This window comes from Oncorhynchus clarkii, chromosome 15 (assembly GCF_045791955.1).
Source record: "Oncorhynchus clarkii lewisi isolate Uvic-CL-2024 chromosome 15, UVic_Ocla_1.0, whole genome shotgun sequence".
Lineage (NCBI taxonomy): Eukaryota > Metazoa > Chordata > Actinopteri > Salmoniformes > Salmonidae > Oncorhynchus > Oncorhynchus clarkii.
In genome coordinates, this window is record NC_092161.1 from 25,849,651 (window position 1) to 25,874,123 (window position 24,473).

At 41.6% G+C, this 24,473-nt stretch overlaps 1 protein-coding gene across 1 annotated transcript in view; it reads right to left on the minus strand.

Moving 5' to 3' along the window:
- LOC139366753 (G protein-coupled receptor 158a) overlaps window positions 1–24,473 on the minus strand; it is a 97,983-nt gene that overhangs the window by 10,925 nt on the left and 62,585 nt on the right. Inside the window, exons 6-7 of the mRNA XM_071104454.1 lie at window positions 16,781–16,890; window positions 14,573–14,817 (exon numbers count right to left, since the gene is read on the minus strand). Of these exons, the coding sequence (XP_070960555.1) occupies window positions 14,573–14,817; window positions 16,781–16,890 (355 nt within the window). The remainder of the gene's footprint in view (window positions 1–14,572; window positions 14,818–16,780; window positions 16,891–24,473) is intronic.

A 24,473-nucleotide genomic window follows, 5' to 3' on the forward strand; every position in this document is an offset into this window, starting at 1 on the left:
TCGTAAGAGGGGGTGTTAACCCCGGTGACCTGGCTAAATTCCCCACTCTGGCCCTCATTCCATCGTTGCCAACTTATCGTCCCCAGCTTCCAATTGGCTCATTCATCCCCCTCCTCTCCCCTGTAACTATTCCCCTCTTCGTTGCTGTAAAGGAGAATATGTCCACAGTCAATTTACCTGGTAAAATAAGGGTTAAATAAAAAAAATAGTTGGTTGTTGATCATTTCTAGACACCATTTTCAAGTCCTGCCAAGCCGATTTAAGTCAAAACTTTAACTAGGCCACTCAGGAACATCCAATGTCGTCTTGGTAAGCAACTGCAGTGTATATTTGGCCTTTTGTTTAAGGTTATTGTCCTGCTGAAATGTGAATTTGTCTCCCAATGTCTGTTGGAAAGCAGACTGAACCAGGTTTTTCTTTAGGATTTTTCTTTATTTAGCTCTATTCTGTTTTCTCCCCCAGACAAACTCCCTAGTCCTTGCCATTGACAAGCATACTCATAAAAGCATACCCATAACATGATGCAGCCACCACCATGCTTGAAAATATGAAGAGGGGTAGTTACTCAGTGATATGTTGTGTTGGATTTGCCCAAAACATAATGCTTTGTATTTGAGACATAAAGTACATTTCTTTGCCATGTTTTTTGCAGTTTTACTTCAGTGCCTTATTGCACACAGAACATATGTTTTGGAATATTTTATTCTGTACAAGCTATTTATATTTTCACTCTGTTGTTTATGGTTAGTATCGTGGAGTAACTTCAATGTTGTTGATCCATCCTCAGCTTTCTCTTATCACAGCCATTAAACTCTGTCACTGTTTTAAAGTCACCATTTGGATCATGGTGAAATCCCTGAGATGTTTCCTTCCTCTCCGGCAACTGAGGAAGGATGCCTGTATCTTTGTAGTGACTGGGTGTATTGATACACCATCCAAAGTGTAATTAATAACTTCACCATGCTCAAAGGGATATTCAATGTCAGTATTTTTTTTACCCATCTACTAATAGGTGCCCATCTTTGTAAGGTATTGGAAAACCTCCCTGGTCATTGAATTTGTGTTTGAAATTCACTGCTTGACTGAGGGACCTTACAGCTAATTGTATGATGTACAGCGATGAGGTAGTCATTCAAAAGCATGTTAAACAGCATTACTGCACAGGGTAAGTCCAGGCAACTTATTATGTGATTTGCTAAGCACATTTTTAATCCTGAATTTAGGCTTGTCATAAGAAAGAGGTTGACTACTTCTTGACTCAAGACATTTCAGCTTTTCATTTTTTTTATTTGTAAAAATGTAAAATAACATAATTCCGCTACATTATGGGCTATTGTGTGTAGGCCAGTGACACACAATCTCATTTTTATCCATTTTAAATGAAGCCTTTAACACAACAAAATGTGGGAAAAGTCAAGGGGTGGGAATACTTTCTGAAGGCAATGTAGTAATTTTAGTAATTTTAGTAATGTGTAATTTTATTTGTCACATGCGCCGAATACAACACCTCACTGTGAAATGCTTACAAGACCAACAATGCAGTTCGAGAAAGAGTGTTATTAATAAAACATTAACTAAATAAACTAAGGTAAAAAAGAATAATTGAATCAATCAAAAAATAACACAAGAAATGTACATAACAATAACGAGGCTTTATACAGGGGGTACCGGTAGGGAGGCAATGTACGGGGGTACAGGTTAGTCTAGGTCATTTGTAAAGTGACTATGCGAGGGGGGGGGGGGGTCAATGTAAATAGTGTGGTTGGCAATTTGATTAGATGTTCAGCAGTCTTATAGCTTGGAGGTAGAAGCTGCTAAGGAGCCTTTTGGTCCAAGACTTGACAATCCAGTACCACTTGCTGTGCGGTAGCAGAGAGACCATTTTTGGGCCTTCCTATGACACCACCTAGTATATATGGCCTAGATGTCAGGAAGCTTGGCCCCAATGATGTACTGGGCCGTACGCACTACCCTCTGTAGTACCTTAAAGTCAAAGGCCAATGTAATCAATGGCCAATGTCAAATCAAATAACATTTTATTAGTCACATGCGCCGAATACAACAGTGAAATGCTTACCAACAATGCAGTTTCAAAAAAATATGAATAAGAGTAAGAAATAAAAGTAACAAGTAATAAAAGAGATTAAAGATGCCAAGAGAGCGCAACAGAACATTGTACTGTCTACACTCGGTTTGTTGTTTATATTAAAACGTTTTCATTAAATCGATTTTAATCCAAACAAAATTTTTGTTGCTAAGGATTCCACGACGCGGTTAGCCTTTACGGCTGGGACTGCAAGTCCAGACACCTGTCATCGCTGTGGGAAAGACTCATTGTTATCTTTTCGTAAAACAACTGGTTGCAGTAAAAAGCCAATCTGGATACTAAGGAGATCCTGAGGGAAATCGATGAGTACCAACAGCTTTACGCTATGGAGGAACAACATACTCCATCATGGAAAGATCCGACCACCTCACAAAATAACTTTAACCCAACAAAAAAAAGAAAAACAGATTAATCTACAGACACAGACAATTTACTTACCATTGAGGTAGAGGCTAGAGCTCTGGCTGGAATCCATGCAACACTGGAAAAGTTGTGTGAGGATGTAGCAGGGTTGAGGGGGAGTTTGGAGTTCAGCCAAAGTGAAATTCTCATCCTCCAAAGAGAAAACAAGACACTCAAGCCAAGGTAAAAATCCACGATTCCAACATGGATTGTCTACTCAGGGTAAACAGGGACACTCACAAGTCGTAGCATTCGTGAAAATCTCATTTATTCTGAGATTCCTGAGGACGCATCCAATAATCCAGAGGGCGAGATCAAGAGAATTCATGCAATCCGCCTTGAAACTCCCTATCGAGCCTGTAAACAAGGTGGCTTTCCACCGAGTACACAGACTTGGAGCTCGGAGCGACAAGACCAAGGGTCCCAGACCGATCATCACAAAATCTGAACACTACCAACAAAAGGAGCTGATCAAAAGCAGGGGAAGGGAGCTTAAAGGGACGAAATGCGGTCTCAATGATCAATTTCCAAGGGAGATAAACAAACATCGTAAGAGACTGTATCTGGTACAAAGATAACAAAGGGAGAATGGTAGGTATGCCTTTATCATTGTGGACAAACTCTTGGATGGACAGCTATTCCGAGACAGCTCCATGACACCGTGGCTGTACTAAATTCTACAGGGACTTCAGGTTCCAAAAAAAAGAAGGCATGGGAACTGTAAAAATATCTGAAAATTATGAAGTGGATATGAGCACACACATACTCAATTACATTGAGTACACATACATAAATGCTTACACATACGCATTTATACATAAACACACACACCTGACTTCACTCTCTTCTCTCACTCTCTCTTTCTCTCTTTTCTCTTCTCTTCTCTCCCTCTCTATTGTCGAGAACTGTTTTATAGTTTAATGTGTTTATTGTTAGTCTGTATTTTTTATGTACTTGTCTACAAGTTTATATATGTTTACAACAAGCAAGGGGAAGATATCAGAATAGGGGCATTGGGGAATAATAACATATTGTACGGAATACATTTGTACTGTAGTGAAGCCATCTCTAGAGCAATGCAAGGTCTCTTTCATGATCATGTGAAACGTCAATTGCTATGGAAATGCTGGGATGTGTTTTTCAATTATGTTAAAGGTAATTATGATGCAACTATGATGCTGATACGGTATGGATTACAATTATCATCATGAATATTAAGGCTATATGCACTACATGTTACACACATAGACACTCAACCATGCAGAGTTATTATTTATTTGGACATCACACATTATAGTCTTACTCTTAAACAGACATCGTACACACTCACTATATCACATCCAATATCATACACATCAACCTACTCAGATTTGCTACACACATTATATCTTTCAATTTTCCAACATCTGTGGCATTGGCTCACAGGCAAACAGGCAAGGGAATAAAACAAATATTGCTAGAACCTATTTCTTGAATTCTAAATATCATACATTTGAAAGCTCTAGTTTTGACCTTCATAATACCTCTTATGACAGTAACTTTACAAGCAGTAATTGTGGTAAATAAGACTGGATGTTATTTCTAAATACCTGTTGTTTTAGTTGTCTTATAAAATGGGTAAAAAAATTATGTATAGCAACCCCAGGAGTTAAATAGTAAATAACGGCTACTTCTCAGAGAGTTTTGTATTGTCAAGAGGAGTTAAAGAATGGTGTCTGCTGTCACCATATCTATTCTTTATGGCCACTGAAATGCTAGCTATTATAATCAGATCCAATAACAACATTAGAGAATTAGAAATCCAAGGCTTAAAAACAAAGGTGTCCATGTGTGCCGATGACTCAAGTGTTATATTAAGCCCACAAGCTAGATAGATAAACCTATTTATGATAAGTGTACAATTTTACGTATTGGATCCTTAAAAAATACAACTTTTACATTACCCTGCAGTTTACCTATAAAATGGGCTGATGGTGAAGTAGACATACTCAGTATTCATGTCACAAAATATATAAATAAGCTCTCAACAATGAATTTCAATAGAAAACTTGTAAAAAAAGACTTGATCCTGAAATCATGGAGAGGTAAATACCTGTCTATTTATGGAAAAATTGGCATGATTAACTACTTAGTCACATCTCAGTTTACTCACTTACTCATGGCGCTGCTTACTCCTGATGATTCGCTTATCAAATCATATGAGACAAAATAAAACGTGCCTATCTATATAATGAATATGAATTGGGTGGGTTGAGATTATTAAATATAAAAGCACTAAACCTCTCTCTAAAAGCTTCACTCATACAAATGTTTTATTTGAACCCTAAATGGTTCTCAAGTAGATTACTAAGAAAAGCTCATCCATTGTTTAAAATTTGCCTTTTTGCCTTTGTGCAGATTGCCATGTCTCATTTTAGATTAATTGAAAATGATACTTTTTTCAAAGTATCTCTCTTTTTCAAACAAGCATTGCAAAGCTGGCTACAATTTCAATTTCATCCCCCTGAAAAGGTAGAACAAATATTACAACAAATATTATGGCTGAACCCAAATGTGCTGGTTGATAAAATACCTGTATTTAAGGGAAAGATGCTTGAAAAGGCTATTTTGTTCATATATTGTAAATTGGAATGGTAGAGTTATGTCCTTCATGGAGTTATCAGAATTGCACGGAAAGGTCTGCTCAACCCAAGAGTACAACCAATTGATTACCGCATTACCCCAAAAATGGAGGAGGCAGGTGGCAGCGTGAGGAGGTAGGGAACTGGTCTGTCTGCCCAATATAAAGGATCAAAACTGTCAGAGGGATAAAAATAGCATAAATAGGAAAGTATTCCAGTTTCATTTGAGGACCAGGATGTTGACAACTGTGCCATACAGATTGTAAAATAGTTGGGAAGAGATTTGTGATGAACTGATTCCATGGTACAGGGTGTATGAGTTGATATATAAAACAACGCAAGATTCAACACTTTGTGCTTTTCAGCCAAAATGACTATATATAATTCTTGCCACCAACAAAATGTTGAATATTTGGACCATAAAATCATCAAAGCTCTGCAGATTTCGTTGTGAGGATACAGAATCAATAGACCATTTATTTTGGTATTGCCCTCAGGTAGCCTGTTTCTGGTCTCAGGTTCAGGAATGGCTGAAAATGCATTTCATTGATCTAAAATTGACCCCAGAAATAGTACTGTTAGGAGATCTGGAGAGACAATTACTAATATACTAATACTATTAGTGAAAGTATTTATCTTCAACTTGCAATCTGTGGATTATATTTGATTAGATAGATTGAAATTGTACGTTAAACATCACAGCATAGTTGAAAGATATGTGTTGCGTAGAAACCCGAAGTGGGTGGTCAGGAGAGATAGATGAGATGGGCTAAGGGAAGCTGAGGGTTGGTATGTGGAATTGGAGACAAGTGGGAGTGGAGTTGCTGTGAGGGAGATGATGGTCAAAGGTAAAAGTAAAAAATAAGTCAAAATTAAACATTATAAAAAGTACATTTGAATGACACTAAGTGGCAGTGTTTTTACAACTAATGCCGATTTGCCTGAGGCTGACTCTGTGCAGATGCATATACACACACTCTCATTCAAATAAACACATACAAGAACACACACATACATGTAATAGTGCCAGACATGCACACACACATATACAGTTGGCATTGCTTTTATGATTTTAGTTGTCCTTGATGTCCTTTGTTTAAATGTTGTTGTTTTTTGCATTGTTGTTTGCTGTTATCTTCTGTCTTTTCCTTTTTTCTTTTTAGTTCATTCTCTTGGTTGTTGGTGCATTCTTGGGGGTTCTTGGGGGTGGGGAATGGAATTCATTGTATTTGATATTTTTCTTCCTGGGGGGGGGGGGGGGCTGTGGGAGGGGTCTCGAATGGTTGAGGGACAGCTATTGGAAAACTGTGGGGAAGATCTTGGAGGGTTTGGGTTCAGTTTCTTTGGCCTGGTGGTAGATAGGTCAACAGGACATTGACCCTGAATGTTTCTATGTGTCGCTGTGAATGGGAATCTGTTGGATGACTGGTATGAGGTAGTTTTTGAGCGGCTTCACTGCAAGTATATTGTATGTTTCGAATACTCAATAAATATATATTATTTTTTTAATTAAAAAAACTAATAAAAGAGCAGCAGCAAAATAACAATAGCGAGACTATATACAAAGGGGTACAGGTACAGAGTCAATGTGCAGAGGCACCGAATAGTCAAAGTAATTGAAGTAATATGTACATGTAGGTAGAGTTACTAAAGTGACTATGCATAGATAATAACAACAGAGAGTAGCAGCGGTGTAGAAAGAGAGGTGGGGGTACAATGCAAATAGTCTGGGTAGCCATTTGATTAAATGCTCAGGAGTCTTATGGCTTGGGGGTAGAAGCTGTACCTCTTGGACCAAGACTGCGCTCCGGTACCGCTTGCAGAGAGAATAGTCTATGATTAAAGTGGCTGGAGTCTTTGACAATTTTTAGGGCCTTCCTCTGACACTGCCTAGTATAGAGGTCCTGGATGGTAGGAAGCTTTGCCCCAGTAATGTACTGGAATGTACGCACTACCCTCTGTTGTGCCTTGCGGTCAGAGACCGGACAGTTGCCATACCAGGCAGTGATGCAACCAGTCAGGATGCTCTCGATGGTGGAGCTGTAGAACCTTTTGAGGATCTGAGGACCCATGCCAAATCTTTTCAGTTTCCTGAATGACTATCTTGGTGTGCTTGGACCATGTTAGTTTGTTGGTGATGTGGACACCATGGAACTTGAAGATCTCAACCTTCTCCACTCCAGCCCCGTCGATGAGAATGGGCGTGTGCCCGATCCTCATTTTCCTGTAGTCCACAATCAACTCCTTTGTCTTGATCACGTTGAGGGAGAGGTTGGAGTCATGGCACCACACGGCCAGGTCTCTGACCTCCTCCCTATAGGCTGTCTCGTTGTTGTCTGTGATCAGGCCTACAACTGTTGTGTCATTGGCAAACTTAATGATGGTGTTGGAGTCGTGCCTGGCCGTGCAGTCATGAGTGAACAGGGAATACAGGAGGGGACTGAGCACGCACCCCTGAGGGGCCCCTGTGTTGAGGATCAGCGTGGCGGATGTGTTGTTACCTACCCTTACCACCTGGGGACGGCCCGTCAGGGAGTCCAGGATCCAGTTGCAGAGGGAGGTGTTAGTCCCAGGGTCCTTAGCTTATTGATAAGCTTTGATTGCACTATGGTGTTGAATGCTGAGATGTAGTCAATAAATAACATTCTCACATAGGTGTCACTTTTGTCCAGGTGGGAAAGGGCAGTGTGGAGTGCAATAGAGATTGCACCATCTGTGGATCTGTTAGGGCGGTATGCAAATTGTAGTGGGTCAAGTGTTTCTGGGATAATGGTGTTGATGTGAGCCATGACCAGCCTTTCAAAGCACTTCATTGCTACAGACATGAGTGCTACTGTTCGGTAGTCGTTTAGGTACATTACCTTAGTGTTCTTGGGCACAGGGACTATGATGGTCTGCTCAAAACATGTTGGTATTACAGACTCGGTCAGGGAGAGGTTGAAAATGTCAGTGAAGACACTTGCCAGTAGGTCAGCGCATGCTCGCAGTACACATCCTGGTAATCCATGTGGCCCTGCAGCCTTGTGAATGTTGACCTGTTTAAAGGTCTTACTCACATCGGTTGCAGAGAGCATGATCACACAGTATTCCGGAACAGCTGGTGCTCTTATGCATGTTTTTGTGTTTATTGCCTCGAAGCAAGCATAGAAGTAGTTTAGATCGTCTGGTAGGCTCGTGTCACTGGGCAACTCTCGGGTGTGCTTCCCTTTGTAGTCTGTAATGGCTTGCAAGCCCTGCCACAGTCGATGAGCGTCAGAGCCGGTGTAGTACTATTTGATCTTAGTCCTGTATTCATGCTTTGCTTGTTTGATGCTTCGTCGGATGGCATAGCCCCGCCCCCCTTTCGGAAAAGCTGACAGCGACTCCATTTTGTTGATCCCTGCCTACAGACAGAAACTAAAACAAGAGGCTCCCATGCTGAGGTCTGACCAACGCTGGTCCGACCAAGCTGACTCCTACCCTCCAAGACTGCTTCCATCACGTGGACTGGGAGATGTTTCGTATTGCGTCAGATAACAACATTGACGAATACGCTGATTCGGTGTGCGAGTTCATTAGAACGTGCGTTGAAGATGTCGTTCCCATAGCAACGATTAAAACATTCCCTAACCAGAAACCGTGGATTGATGGCAGCATTCGTGTGAAACTGAAAGCGCGAACCACTGCTTTTAATCAGGGCAAGGTGTCTGGTAACATGACCGAATACAAACAGTGCAGCTATTCCCTCCGCAAGGCTATCAAACAAGCTAAGCGCCAGTACAGAGACAAAGTAGAATCTCAATTCAACGGCTCAGACACAAGAGGCATGTGGCAGGGTCTACAGTCAATCACGGACTACAGGAAGAACTCCAGCCCAGTCACGGACCAGGATGTCTTGCTCCCAGGCAGACTAAATAACTTTTTTGCCCGCTTTGAGGACAATACAGTGCCACTGACACGGCCTGCAACGAAAACATGCGGTCTCTCCTTCACTGCAGCCGAGGTGAGTAAGACATTTAAACGTGTTAACCCTCGCAAGGCTGCAGGCCCAGACGGCATCCCCAGCCGCGCCCTCAGAGCATGCGCAGACCAGCTGGCCGGTGTGTTTACGGACATATTCAATCAATCCCTATACCAGTCTGCTGTTCCCACATGCTTCAAGAGGGCCACCATTGTTCCTGTTCCCAAGAAAGCTAAGGTAACTGAGCTAAACGACTACCGCCCCGTAGCACTCACAGCCGTCATCATGAAGTGCTTTGAGAGACTAGTCAAGGACCATATCACCTCCACCCTACCTGACACCCTAGACCCACTCCAATTTGCTTACCGCCCAAATAGGTCCACAGACGATGCAATCTCAACCACACTGCACACTGCCCTAACCCATCTGGACAAGAGGAATACCTATGTGAGAATGCTGTTCATCGACTACAGCTCGGCATTCAACACCATAGTACCCTCCAAGCTCGTCATCAAGCTCGAGACCCTGGGTCTCGACCCCGCCCTGTGCAACTGGGTACTGGACTTCCTGACGGGCCGCCCCCAGGTGGTGAGGGTAGGCAACAACATCTCCTCCCAGCTGATCCTCAACACTGGGGCCCCACAAGGGTGCGTTCTGAGCCCTCTCCTGTACTCCCTGTTCACCCACGACTGCGTGGCCACGCACGCCTCCAACTCAATCATCAAGTTTGCGGACGACACAACAGTGGTAGGCTTGATTACCAACAACGACGAGACGGCCTACAGGGAGGAGGTGAGGGCCCTCGGAGTGTGGTGTCAGGAAAATAACCTCACACTCAACGTCAACAAAACTTTGGAGATGATTGTGGACTTCAGGAAACAGCAGAGGGAACACCCCCCTATCCACATCGATGGAACAGTAGTGGAGAGGGTAGCAAGTTTTAAGTTCCTCGGCATACACATCACAGACAAACTGAATTGGTCCACTCACACAGACAGCATCGTGAAGAAGGCGCAGCAGCGCCTCTTCAACCTCAGGAGGCTTAAGAAATTCGGCTTGTCACCAAAAGCACTCACAAACTTCTACAGATGCACAATCGAGAGCATCCTGGCGGGCTGTATCACCGCCTGGTATGGCAACTGCACCGCCCTCAACCGTAAGGCTCTCCAGAGGGTAGTGAGGTCTGCACAACGCATCACCGGGGGCAAACTACCTGCCCTCCAGGACACCTACACCACCCGATGTCACAGGAAGGCCATAAAGATCATCAAGGACATCAACCACCCGAGCCACTGCCTGTTCACCCCGCTATCATCCAGAAGGCGAGGTCAGTACAGGTGCATCAAAGCTGGGACCGAGAGACTGAAAAACAGCTTCTATCTCAAGGCCATCAGACTGTTAAACAGCCACCACTAACACTGAGTGGCTGCTGCCAACACACTGACACTGACTCAACTCCAGCCACTTTAATAATGGGAATTGATGGGAAATGATGTAAATATATCACTAGCCACTTTAAACAATGCTACCTTATATAATGTTACTTACCCTACATTATTCATCTCATATGCATACGTATATACTGTACTCTATATCATCGACTGTATCCTTATGTAATACATGTATCACTAGCCACTTTAAACTATGCCACTTTGTTTACATACTCATCTCATTTGTACATACTGTACTCGATACCATCTACTGTATCTTGCCTATGCTGCTCTGTACCATCACTCATTCATATATCCTTATGTACATATTCTTTATCCCCTTACACTGTGTACAAGACAGTAGTTTTGGAATTGTTAGTTAGATTACTTGTTATTACTGCATTGTCGGAACTAGAAGCACAAGCATTTCGCTACACTCGCATTAACATCTGCTAACCATGTGTATGTGACAAATAAAATTTGATTTGATTTGATTTGATTTGATTTGATTTCTTATAGGCTTCGGGTTAGAGTCTCACACCTTGAAAGCGGCAGCTCTAGCCTTTAGCTCAGTGTGGATGTTACCTGTAATCCATGGTTTCTGGTTGGGGTATGTACTTGTGGGGATGATGTCATCGATGCACTTATTGATGAAGCCAATGGCTGATGTAGTGTACTCCTCAATGCCATCGGAGGAATCCCGGAACATATTCCAGTCTGCGCTAGCAAAACAGTCCTGTAGATTAGCAACTGTTTCATCTGACCACTTTTTTATTGATCGAGTCACTGGTGCTTCCTGCTTTTATTTTTGCTTGTAAGCATTATGGTCAGATTTGCCAAATGGAGGGACGAGGGAGAGCTTTGTATGTGTCTCTGTGTGTGGACTAAAGGTGGTCCAGAGATTTTTTCCCTCTGGTTGCACATTAAACATGCTGATAGAAATTTGGTAAGACAGATTTAAGTTTCCGTGCACTAAAGTCCCCGGACACTAGGAGCGCCGCCTCTGGATGAGCGTTTTCCTGTTTGCTTATGGCGGTATACAGCTTATTGAGTGCAGTCTTTGTGCCAGCATCAGTCTGTGGTGGTATGTAAACAGCTACGAAAAATACAGATGAAAACTCTCTAGGTAGATCGTGTGGTCTACAGCTTATCATGAGATACTCTACCTCAGGCGAGCAAAACTTCGAGAATTCCTTAGATATCGTGCACCAGTTGTTATTTACAAAAATACATAGTCCACCGCCCCTTGTCGTACCAGACGCCTCTGTTCTATCCTGCCGATACGGCGTATAACCAGCCAGCTGTCGTCGTTCAGCCACGACTCCGTGAAGCATAAGATATTAATGTTGGTAGTTTAATTTTCCACATCAGTCATCGATTTTATTTTCCAAATATTGCACGTTTGCTAGCAGAATGGAAGGAAGTGGGAGTTTAATTGATCGCCTACGAATTCTCAGAAGGCAGCCCGCCCTCCGTCCCCTTTTTCTCCGCCTGTTCTTCACGCAACGATGGGGATCTGGGCCTGTTACTGGGAAAGCAGTATGTCATTCACGTCGGGCTCGTCGGACTTGTTAAAGGAAAAAAAGCATTCTGTCAGCTCGTGGCGAGTAATCGCAGTTCTGATGTCCATAAGTTATTTTCAGTCTTAAGAGACGATACCAGAAACATTATGTACAAAATAAGTTTTAAAAAAAGGAAGTTACAAACAACGCAAAGTAACAAACAAAAAGCACAATTGGTTAGGAATACGTCAAACGTCAGCCTTCTTCTCCAGCACCATCTTGTAGTGTCAGCCTTCTTCTCCGGCGCCATCTTGTAATGTTCAATGTTTCTTTTGAATAATAATAAAACAAATAGTTTCACCACATTAAAACAAGAGTTCAGTTCACTTCACAAGGTTGACCTTAAATTAGGGACAGGTTATTGTTTTTTTCCATTAAAATGAATCGCATGAAATAAATAATAATCTTCAGAAATCACTTTGTGAAAGCAACAAAATAACTAGGGCTTTACAATGATGATGAACATTTTGAGAAATGTTAGGGTTAAATGGGTTCAAATCTTCCTAGAAGTCACGGAGGGTACACAGAGATACATTTCAAAATGCTGCGTTTTGGCACTTTAGCAAGTCTTTATTTACAGTATATCTCTATTTAATATAACAGGCTTTTAAAATTCAATATTGATGCACATTTTCTATTTAAAACATCAAACCTTCTAATTGAGGAATTTAACAGTTTTTCTTGAATATTTGTGTTTTGCTGTATTTGACTTGTTTTATGTTGTATTTGATTTTTCATTTTGTCTTATTAAATTTGATATGCAGGAGTCCCTTGTGAAAGAGCCCTGCTCTCAGTGGTGACACACTGCTTAAATAAAGGTGAAATAAAATAAAATAAAATAAAGGGACTCATTTAGTGGAACGACCCAGTTGCTCATACACAGCTTAGTGAGTCAAATATAGCTGGACTTTGAAAACAACGCTGTGTTCCATCCTCCAGTTTTTACCCTCTTGAACACAAAGATGTTTGGCTTCAACACAGCGTGTAATGGTTGCCCTGGGCTACACCTGTTCCACAAATGCAAAGCAGGGCCAGCGTTCTGTTTTCCTGGACCTTGGAGCATTACTTGGACCTTAGTCAGCATATGCTTAAAACAAGTCTGCTTTTCACTCTCAATTTGGGCTGACTTGCAGGATATCTAAGGAGAGTTAATGTCTGTTGTGGGAGCACAAATAAGGGTGTAGGCCAGGGATTCCCAAACTTTTTTGGCACGCTACCCCACTTTGATATTTAAAAAAAATTGCAACCTCACCATATAAAAAATAGTGATGTTATCTAAGGCCAATGTATATGTTTTTAATTGGGGCTATAACAGTCTATAACAGCCTATAACAGTCTATAACAGTCTATAACAGTCTATTACAAATCAGTCTGGTGTGAGTATGGTTTGAATTGACTGAAATGCATCAGAAAGGTATTGGGAAGTTCAGAAGATCATCAGGCAATAGTCTTGTATTACTGTATATTCTGTGTAGAATTTCCCCCCCCCCCCCCCCCGTCTGATTTAGTGCCTGGTCTTGTACGCTCTGTACTAATGAGTCCTGTGTGGCTTGAGGGTTATCAGAAGACACATACGTGTTCCTGAGAGTCTTATCTTTCAGTGATGGGGTCATCACTGAAAGATGGGTTGGACAATCCTTTTCTCATCAATCAACTTGAAAAAACGTATAGTTAAAAACTGGAAATCAACCAATCCTGCAACGTTAACACAATGGGAAGATTAAATGCTTTATTATCTAAGTGCGTGGGCGATGGAGAGGAACAAAATGGTGCAGTTTGAGGCCATGTGGTAGAGAGTGATACGGGTGCTGGAGACTGTATGTTGTCGTTTGTATGTTTATGTTTTGTATTATATATATTTTTTAATTAATTGAATCGAACAAAATCTAATAAAGTCAGACAAAAATTGAATAAAATTAAATAAAATTTGCCTTCATGACTTCGTCCGTGACTCACCTTCTGATTACAAAAAAAAATACATGTTCAAAAGATAGAGCCACATTTGTAGCAAGGAAACCGAAACCGCTCTGTTTATTTCAACCACATCTAGCGGCTGCTGGACGTTACTGATGTGACTTCGGTTCAATGAACCAAGTGCAATTTTCCCCAAAACAACGTGTTCATATAAAATATTTATGTGTTTTCTCTCTCTCTCTCCCACCCACCCTCTCTCTCTCTCTCTCTCTCTCTCTCTCCTGCCCTCTTTCTCTCTCTCTCTCTCTCTCTCTCTCTCTCTCTCTCTTTCCCTCTGACCGCTCTGTCTCACTCTAAGTGGGGATCTTCACACATTTAAGCCATAAAATACATGATTGGCCCTCGTATCTTTAACAGGAGGCAGTAAGATTACTATGTTTCTGTCTCAGTTGGTGAGAGAAAGGCGCTGGCAATTCCTGCAAGCATCACACACAAAAAATGCACTCACTTGCAGAGTTTGCTAAGTGGCATATATTATTATTGCCAACACAAAAGAGGTTTCCAGGTCAAATAAAGATTTTAAAAATGTCACTTACCGACGGCCATCATGTAGTCCCAGCGATCTAGCAGGCACATGCTGAACTGGAGGCCGTCTGGGTCGGGGGTGTAGCCCACCTCGATGAGGGCCAGGTTCCTGTCCAGGTTCTGGCAGACGGCCGAGGTCCAGGCCACCAGGAACCAGCAGACGATGAGCAGGATAATGGCCAGGAGACGCAGCACCCGCCAACTGGTCATGTAGGGGATCCGTTGGGCCGTTCGCGACAGGAACACCTTCAGGACCCTGGGGAAATGGGACAGCTCAACGTCAAGACATACAAGGAAAGGTGCTGCTGTGATGCTGCTTGTTGATTTTATTGTTGTGGTTTTATTGTCATCGTCATCTATGAATTACGATAACATTCGTCATTATAGTCACTATCATCATTCTCATTAGCATCATCATGCAATGATTTCAATGTAATGATGTAATAGTGGCATTGCTACATCTCTTAATTCCCTTCCCTTTCCTCAAATGAACACCCATGGGGGCCATCAGAGACAGAGAGGTCCTGTAGAGTGTTTAACATCAGCCCCATCCTCATTATTAGCCCCTAATCTTCCAGACACATTGATGAAGTGTCCTGTGCATCCCCCGTAATGAGCTCCTCTCAAAAATGGATCTGTGCAATGTGCTCAACTTCCTCCACGACTCACCTTCCGATTACTCTCGCCCAAATTCATCTCCCCTCGCCATAATTAAGAGCTTCCTTAGGTATTTTTGCCACCTTCACCTGCTGAGAACACTGGCGCTGTCGCCATTTCCGATCACGCTCCTGTATCTCTTTAAAAGACGTCTGCCCCATGTCTCATTATCAACTGTTCACAGGGGCTCACCCTCCACCTCTCCTCCTCTAGACCCCTCCCTCTCTCACACGGCTAGCTTTGACTAAGGGGTTTCCCTCTTTCTACCAGCATTACTCCCTCTATTTGTTTTATGCCTCCTGGCCTGTCTCAGCCATTCGATAAAATGTAATAAATTGAGACCATTTGGGCCAAAGTGCTCTCTGTTTTTTTCTCCCCTCACTTCCTCCCACACTTTAACTGGGCAAACTCTCAGTCTCGAGGTAGTGAATTTTTTTCTAAAGTGTGGCCTGATGAACAAGCCAAGAAACACCACTAGCTGCTCCCCGTACTTTATAAGGGCTCTTACTTTCAGGAAGGAATTAGACATCATCCGACCTATAATTGCTTTTATTAAAGAGTATCACAGTGGGTCAATAGGGATGAACTGGCTTGTTTAACGCGGTTTAAACAAATGTAGGTGGCTTGTGGATAACACAAGAGATTGCACTGTAAATGTGAATGCACTTACAAAACTTAATACAGACTTGAAGTGCCAGAGCACATATTCCATTAAATGACTGTAAATGACTGTAATTGTATGTGCCAGACTTTGTCTCATCTGCAGTGAAATATCTTTTTAGTCCAGGAGTAGGTTTAATCTACTGTAGGTCCAGGAAACCAGCCCTTTGGGGTATATCCTTTCCATTGTTTTCCCTTTCCTTTAGTTCATTACCATTGCGGATGAGACAGACTTTGAAAGCAGGCAGAATGGCCCTTACAGCATTCCATTTGATTCATGTTCAGAGTAAACCAGATCCTTGAGTAACACCCTGAACTCTAAAGCTGGCAGAACACAGGCAGGATGTGATTGACTATGTTCAACCTTTGCTTCTTTCTTCCAGTACACAATCAACTACAGTAGAATCCTTCCCTTCGCCTCTCAGTGCACATCTTTCTCTGGTGTTCCCAGGACATTGATATTGGGTTGTCCCTGTCAAATAGGACAGCCCCAGTCACCTAGAGAGGGATGTGACATTTAATATCATGGATTATCTAGAAACTGCCAGTGAAAAAAAAATGGAGAAAAAAAATCATAAATAAACAGGGTGATTCATTGGCAGTTTCTAGATAGCCATGCTACTGTGTGTGTGTGTGTGTGTGTGTGTGTGTGTGTGTGTGTGTGTGTGTGTGTGTGTGTGTGTGTGCGTGTGCGTGTGTAGAATATACTCTGTTACACATGTGCGTGCATGAGTGTTTTCCACTGCATGCAACCCTGTACAAAGCCATCAATCAAGTGCTTTCCAGAGTCCCTTTCTTGGGACATGACTCTCATCCTAAAGTAATTACTCAGCAGGTAGCAATATAACATCATTTATCCCATACCTGGTTAATAGTAATGCTTAAACATGGTAAAAGAGTACCTGTAGAGCTTTAGGGTCACTGTCCCATAGACTGTGGTGAATCCCAACAGGCGAACCCATCTCAACAAGATACAGCGGAATACACTGGGCTGGAAATACAGAATGACCACCTGCATGCAAACAGAGAGAGAGAACATAAGTGTAAATTACAATAATTTCTGTTTATGTGATTATGCTGCTATGGTGTCCATATTAGTACAGTCACATAAAATAAAATCATACCAAATGGTATTGGTAACAAATCTTGTCGTCCTTGACCTTTAAAGGATGGGAGGACTGCTAAATCACACAAACCTTATTTTCCATGTACTGTACGGGATAGTTTGCAAAATGCCAAAATAAGTTCCTGGAAAACCCCTGCTGTTCCTGTTATGCTTTTGAATGTTAATGTGGCCATAGGTCAAATAAACACAGAGTGAAGTGGTGAGACATGGCCTACATTCAACTTCTAAGGGGGACTTTTAAAGTATAGTTGTGTAATCTCAATTGTGTCCATTCAAGCAACAAGCCAACAATTCACCTTCTGTATGAAGTGCCTTCAGAAAATATTCATACCCCTTGACTTATTTCACATTTTATTTTACAGCCTGAATTCACAATTGATTAAATGTGGGTTTTATCTCACCCATCTACACACAATACCCCATAATGATAATGTGAAAGCAGGTTTTTAGACATTTTAGCGAATTCTTTTGACGAATTAAATCCAGAAATATCTCATTGACATAAGTGTTCACACCACTGAGTCAATACTTTGTAGAAGCACCTTTGGCGGTGATTACAGCTGTGAGTCTTTTTTGGGTAAGAGCTTTGCACATCTGGATTGTACAATATTTGCCCATTTCTCTTCAAGCGCTGTCAAGTTGATTGTTGATCATGGCTAGACAGCCATTTTCAAGTGTTGCCATAGATTTTCTAGACGATTTAAGTCAACTGCAACTAGGTCACTTAGGAACATCAATGTTGACTTGGTAAGCAACTCCAGTGCATATTTGGCATGGTGTTTTAGGCTATAGTCCTGCTGACAGGGGAATTTGTCTGCCAGTGTATGTTGGAACCAGGTTTTTTTTTAGAATATTGCCTGTGCTTATAGCTGTATTCTGTTTAGTTTTATCCTTAAAATAAAATCCCTAGTCCTTGCCGATGACAAGCATACCCATAACATGATGCAGCCACCACCATGCCTGAAAATATTTAAAGTGATACTCAGTGATGTATTGTGTTGGATTTGCCCCAAACATAATGCTTTTTTATTCAGGACATTTTCTTTGTCACATTTTATGCAGTTTTACTTTAGAGCCTGATTGAAAACAGGATATATGTTTTGGAATATTTGTATTCTGTACAGGTTTACTTCTTTTCACTCTGTCATTTAGTTAGTAACTACATTATCCGTCCTCAGTTTTCTCCTATCACAGCCATTAAACTCTTGAACTGTTTTAAAATCGCCATTGGCCTCATGTTGGAATCCCTGAGATCCCACTGAAGTCGGTTAGGACCGCGAACTGTAGTCAGGTCAAGACCCTGACGAGGACGACGAGCACGCAGATGAGCTTCCCTTCGACGGTTTCTGACATTTTGAGCAGAAATTCTTCAGTTGTGCAAACCCACAGATTCATCAGCTTTCCGTGTGGCTGGTCTCAGACAATCTCGCAGGTGAAGAAGCCGGATGTGGAGGTCATGGGCTGGCATGGTTACGTACTACCAAATTCCCTAAAATTACGTGGGAGGCGGCTTATGGTAGAGAAATGAACATTCAATTATCTGGCAACAGCTCTAGTGGACATTCCTGCAGTCAGCATGCCAACACAACTGGAGACATCTGTGGCATTGTGACAAAACTGCACATTTTAGAGTGGTCATTTATTGTCCCCAGCACAAGGTGCACCTGTGTAATGATCATGGTGTTTAAACAGCTTCTTGATATGCCACACCTGTCAGGTGGCTGGATTATCTTGGCAAAGGAGAAATGCTCACTAACAGGGATGTAAACAAATTTGTGCGCAACATTTGAGAGGAAGAAGCATTTTCTGCATGTGGAACATTTCTGAGATCTTTATTTCACCTCATGAAACATGGGACCAACACTTGACATGTTGCCTTTATATTTTTTGTTCAGTGTATGTAAAGTTTGTACAGTGGGGTTTGAAATTATTGACACCCTTGATAAAGATATGCAATAATGACTCTATAAAATAAATAATTCAAATACTGAGCTATATTGTGTGAAAAAAAGGGAAATTATAATATCTTATACTAATACAATTGCTCAGAGGAAGAGATTTTGTTGAACAAGTAATATTTTTTTCCTCTTAAAGGTAGGGGTCAAAGGGATCCAAATTATTGACACCCCTAAAGATTCTGATAAATAAAGTATTCAAAAGTTTAGTATTTGGTCCCATATTCCTAGCACGCAATAACTACATCAAGCTTGTGACTCTATAAACTTGTTGGATGTATTTGCAGTTTGTTTTGGTTGCGTTTCAAATTATTTTGTGCCCAATAGAAAATGAAGGACTCCAAAATGTATTGTGTCATTTTGGAGTCACCAAATAAGAATATAATAAGAATTGAATATGTTTCTAAACACTTCTACATTAATGTATATGCTACCGTTATTGCAGATAATCTTGAATGAATCGTGAATAATGACGAGTGAAAAGGTTACAGAGGGTCGAAGATCATACCCCAAAGACAAGGGGAGGTTAGCATGTCTTGGCGGTATGATCTTTGACCCTCTGTAACTTTTTCACTCATCATTATTCACGATTCATTCATGATTCATTCAGGATTACAATTGTGTTAGTATCAAATATTAGAATTTCCCTCGAAAGCGTTGCATACAATATAGCTTTGTATTATTTATTTTATACAGTCATTATTGCTCATCTTTATCAAGGGTGTCAATCATTTCGGACCCCACTGTATGTATGTATGGCGGGATGGACACACATATGCACATACACAAACTCATCGACACCCTCCAAAACAAGGCAGCGGGCACCAGACGAGGGGCTGTAATTGAAAAAGAGGCACAGCTGTGCCTTGGCCTCCTGCGGACCTCTACGAGCATCTGCTGTCGGGAGTCTTCCTGGTTTAGCCCTTAGTAGTGTGTGAACGGGGGAAATGCTCACTCTGTATAATCCAATAAAGCCTGTATGCTCACTGCCAATGTGAGTCCATCGGATTGATTAGCTAAAACTGCTTCCGTGTAGATTAATTACATCTCGGCCGTGTTTGAAGTACTGACTGTTTGGTCATAATTGAGTGCAATGATGGTTAGGAGAGGAAATGAGAGGAGAGGAGAGGAGAGAGTGAGACAGACAGAGAGAGTGAGACAGATAGAGAGAGTGAGACAGACAGACATACAGAGTGAGAAAGAGAGAGAGAGAGAGAGAGAGAGAGAGAGAGAGAGAGAGTCAATACTTTGTAGAAGCACCTTTGGCGGTGATTACAGCTGTGAGTCTTTTTGGGTAAGTCTCTATGAGCTTTGCACAACTCGAATGTACAATATTTGCCCATGAGAGAGTGAGAGAGAGGGAAAGAGAGAGAGTGAAAGAGAGAGAGAGAGCGAGAGAGAGAGAGAGAGGGGGGAGAGAACTGGTACTGAGTAAATACCATTGGTTGTTGATGTATCAGGAAAAGTATGGGGTGTTGTAGTCAAAGTTGAATGTTCTGTAGGGGTTCTATTGCGTTGACTGTGTTCATTTCCTAGGTGAGAAAAGGTGTCTAACCATCGCCCCAGTATAGGTCATCTGGCCATAGCCCTAGACAGTATGTCTGTATGACTCTATCCCCAAACAGACACAGTATGTTACTCCAGACACTTGTCTGATGCCCAGTCCCAACACTCTATACTGTGTGCAGACTTCCCTTCTGGTCACACCAAGTCATTCAAAGTGGAAATATAGGTCATATATGGTTGTGACGTTGATCAATGAGATTTCAACCTTTATTTGCCGACTCAAAAAATTCCAATGGGAAAACAATGTCAGATTTTTGGTCTAGTTGTCATCTAAATGTGTATCACTGCGCTTTCAACCATTTAAAAGCAAAGCAAAGTTCAAATATATTTTGTATTCATACAACAACTTAATGTGTTATCACTGTGCTTCATCTAACAGTGTAACCAAATGACCTGGATTGCAGTTGAGATTACATAAAAAGTACATGGTGCGAGTGATTAAGGCCTTTTCTGCTCAGATTTTTATAGCAATTGTGAAGATCTCCACAGATCTGCGACCTTTGCATGCAATCTTGAACATGCACATTTTCTATGATTACATAAGAAGACATTTATAGTTACTGTAGGCTAACCTCCAAATGTGGCAATATATGTGTTACTCATTTTAAGGTTAAATAAATACTGTTACATTAGTTTGTAAAAAAATAGCCTTAACTTAAGGCTATTTACTATATTACAAAAGTGATATTGAGTTGTGTTTGGTTTGTCAACACAGTCCAATTACAACATTTGAAGGAGCTGTATTTTTTGTGACACTGATTACGTCTGGCTTTAATTCCAGTTTGTCTACAAATTAATAATTGATATGTTGGATTCACGTCTCCATCTCAACCGAGAATCAAAGTAAAGAACGGGACTAAATCAAATCAAACTTTATGTTAAGTGCATTTAGTCCTATTCTTTAACTTACATTTTTGTGGTTGAGATGGGGACGTGGTTGAGATGGGGACGCGAATCCAACAAAACAATTGTACTTTTTTCAAATCCAACATATTTCCCACATCAAAATTGGTTGAGAATTTACATTGGAACAACATTGATTCAACCAGTTTGCGCCTAGTTGTGTATTCATGAGTGTATGAGGTTTAAGCTTCCTGCACTTTGGTACCATTTGAACTGTCTCTCTGTTCTTCAGTGTCCTAAATGCATATCTACAGTATGGATGTATTGGAAGTCTTTCTGTACAAGCATCATTTATTATGACTCTCTTTAAAGACGTTTATAACTAAACTTAATTTACTGCCCAGTAATCACAAATCAATCATACGAAAACCACGAATCATCGCAACAACAACCAAAATTGCCCTTTAGACAAGGAAAGCGGTCTTTCGTCTATGTTAGCTATAAGCCCCGGAAACCCACTGAAATAATGCCCAGCCTAGCAGACAACAGAAAAAAAACACTGATGATTGTCCAAAAAACATCCAGAACCTAAAAGCGAGAAAATAAACATTTGAAGCGACGTAATTATCTGTGCATTGCAGATGTGGGATAGTTCATGTTAATCCGATTAGCAGAGGCATTAATATTTCCCCCCAGGCAGAGAAGCAGTAGGCTAGTGAAGCTGCACGCAGGCATAGTAACCTTTGTGCTCACTAGGTTTGAGTCAGTCAGAGGACAGAGAAGGACCCCACTGGAGATGGATGAGTCCCACATCATCAGCAGCAGCTCAGAAGCAGAACGACAACACTGAGCAGACTGAACTGAATTAAACTGGCTAACAACACACAGAACAAAGTAGACTGGCTTGAACCAAAACCTCCACGCCACTAAGTGGGACAACATTAACTACAGTTACTCTTCCTGAAATATACCTGCTTTGATTGAAGCAATGCGAAGTTGGCCACTTCTTTTAGTTGAAAAAGTCCTTTGGGGACCAGTCTTGTAATTACAGAGCTCCAGGCTCTTAAATTGAACTGTCTTAGTGTTGATGGGGGATAAATCTGTTACATATCGGGATATTATTTTTGACGATAAATCGTAATGTATCGTTTTGACAATATCTCAATATTATTTTGGCGCTCGTTGGCTGTGCCTGCACCAAAACTGCAGTATTTTTCCTTCATAGCTTATTTTTCCATCTTATTTTAAATAGGGAGCCAATTTGTTTGAGACTCCCGCCCATGGCCAGGAATGAACCCGGGTCTGTAGTTTTCAGCCATTTTATTTCCATGACTGATCAAAACCTTTTCTCATGGCTCTCACTTGTCCCTCTGCAGCAATATGTTTGGAACATCAAATCGCAATAGATTCACAGTATCCAATCGTTATACATATAGAATCATGAGAATCTTGTTTTTATTATTTCCCCAATATCAATCTTGTCTCATCCCTGCAACTCCCCAACAGGCTCAGGAGAGGCGAAGGTGGAGTCATGCATCCTCCGAAACATGAACCACCTAACCGTGCTCCTTAACACCCACCAGCTTAAACCAGAAGCACCAATGGGTTGGAGGAAAGACCGTTCAACTGGCGACAGCCTTCAGGCACCCGACCCTCCACAAGGAGTCTCTAGGGCGCAATGAGCCAAGTAAAGCCCCCCAGCCAAACCCTACCCTAACCCGGATGACACTGGGCCAATTGTGCACCGTCCCTATGGGATTCCCAGCCGCGGCCGGTTGTGGCACAGCCCAGGAATGAACAGGTCTGTGGTAACTCCTCTAGCACTGCAATGCAGTGCCTTAAACCACTGTGCCACTCGGGAGGCCCGAATTGTGAGATCGTAATACATATCATTTCGGCACAAGGATTGTGATAAGATCGTCTCGCGAGGTCCCTGGAAATTCACAGGCCTATGTGTTAGTGTCTGCTTTTTTCTATTCCTTCTTAACTATGACGTGACTATGTTACCGTATATTTAAATTGCACTGGTAACTCAATATTTATACAACAAACAAACCAATGTCACTCCAAATCTAGTCCTGGGAATACACAAAGACCGCAAATAAAGTTGTGCCATTTGGTCTCAAGTCCCACTTTCCCCAAATGCAAGTGATAGAAGAGAATGAGAGAGAAGAGAGAAGAGAGAAGGAGCGAGGAGAGAAGGATCGAGGCAGGCACTGAGCAACTTGCTGACGCATGCCCAGGTCCATTGGGAATTAACAAGGCACAAGAGGTCACATGATTTGTAAAATGCACCATGGGAAAACACAGATCATGACACCCTTTTAGATAAACTGCATAAATACCCAGTGAATCCGTGATGACGTGATGTGGCTGTATAAGGTTTGCCTCTGCAGGATGCCACAACTGACACTGAACCGACTTTACTCGTACACTGTAATAGTATTGATGATTTGATCAATGATTTACCTTTTTTTTTAAAGCAATGTGATGATGACTACTGTGGCCATGTTGACCCAAATGCTTCCCAAGGTTGTGTCAAGTTGGCTGGATGTCCTTTGGGTTGTGGACCATTCTTGATACATACGGGAAACTGTTGAGTGTGAAAAACCCAGTAGTGTTGCAGTTCTTGTCACAAACCGGTGCGCCTGGCACTTACTACCATACCCCGTTCAAAGACACTTAAATCTTTTGTCTTACCCATTCACCCTCTGAATGGCACACATACACAATCCATGTCTCAATTGTCTCAAGGCTTAAAAAATAATTGCTCATACTTACTCATACAAGAGAATTTTACAAGGCTCTAATTTCCTATTCCAAAACAATGAGAGGAGATGACTTGGCCGAAACACAAGGTCCAAAATGTCTCCCTCCTGGATTCTCCACTCTACTCTGTAGCTACGTCTCAGATATCCAATATGATATCCTCTACCCCCCACACATCTCTCTCTTACCATCGCCATGCACTGCTACCTACTTACCTACACACACACACACACACCAAAACGCAAGCATGCACACACACACACACACACATACACAAACACACACAATCTCCTATTCAGCAGAGAGCCATTAGGCTAGCAACACACTGTTGAACTG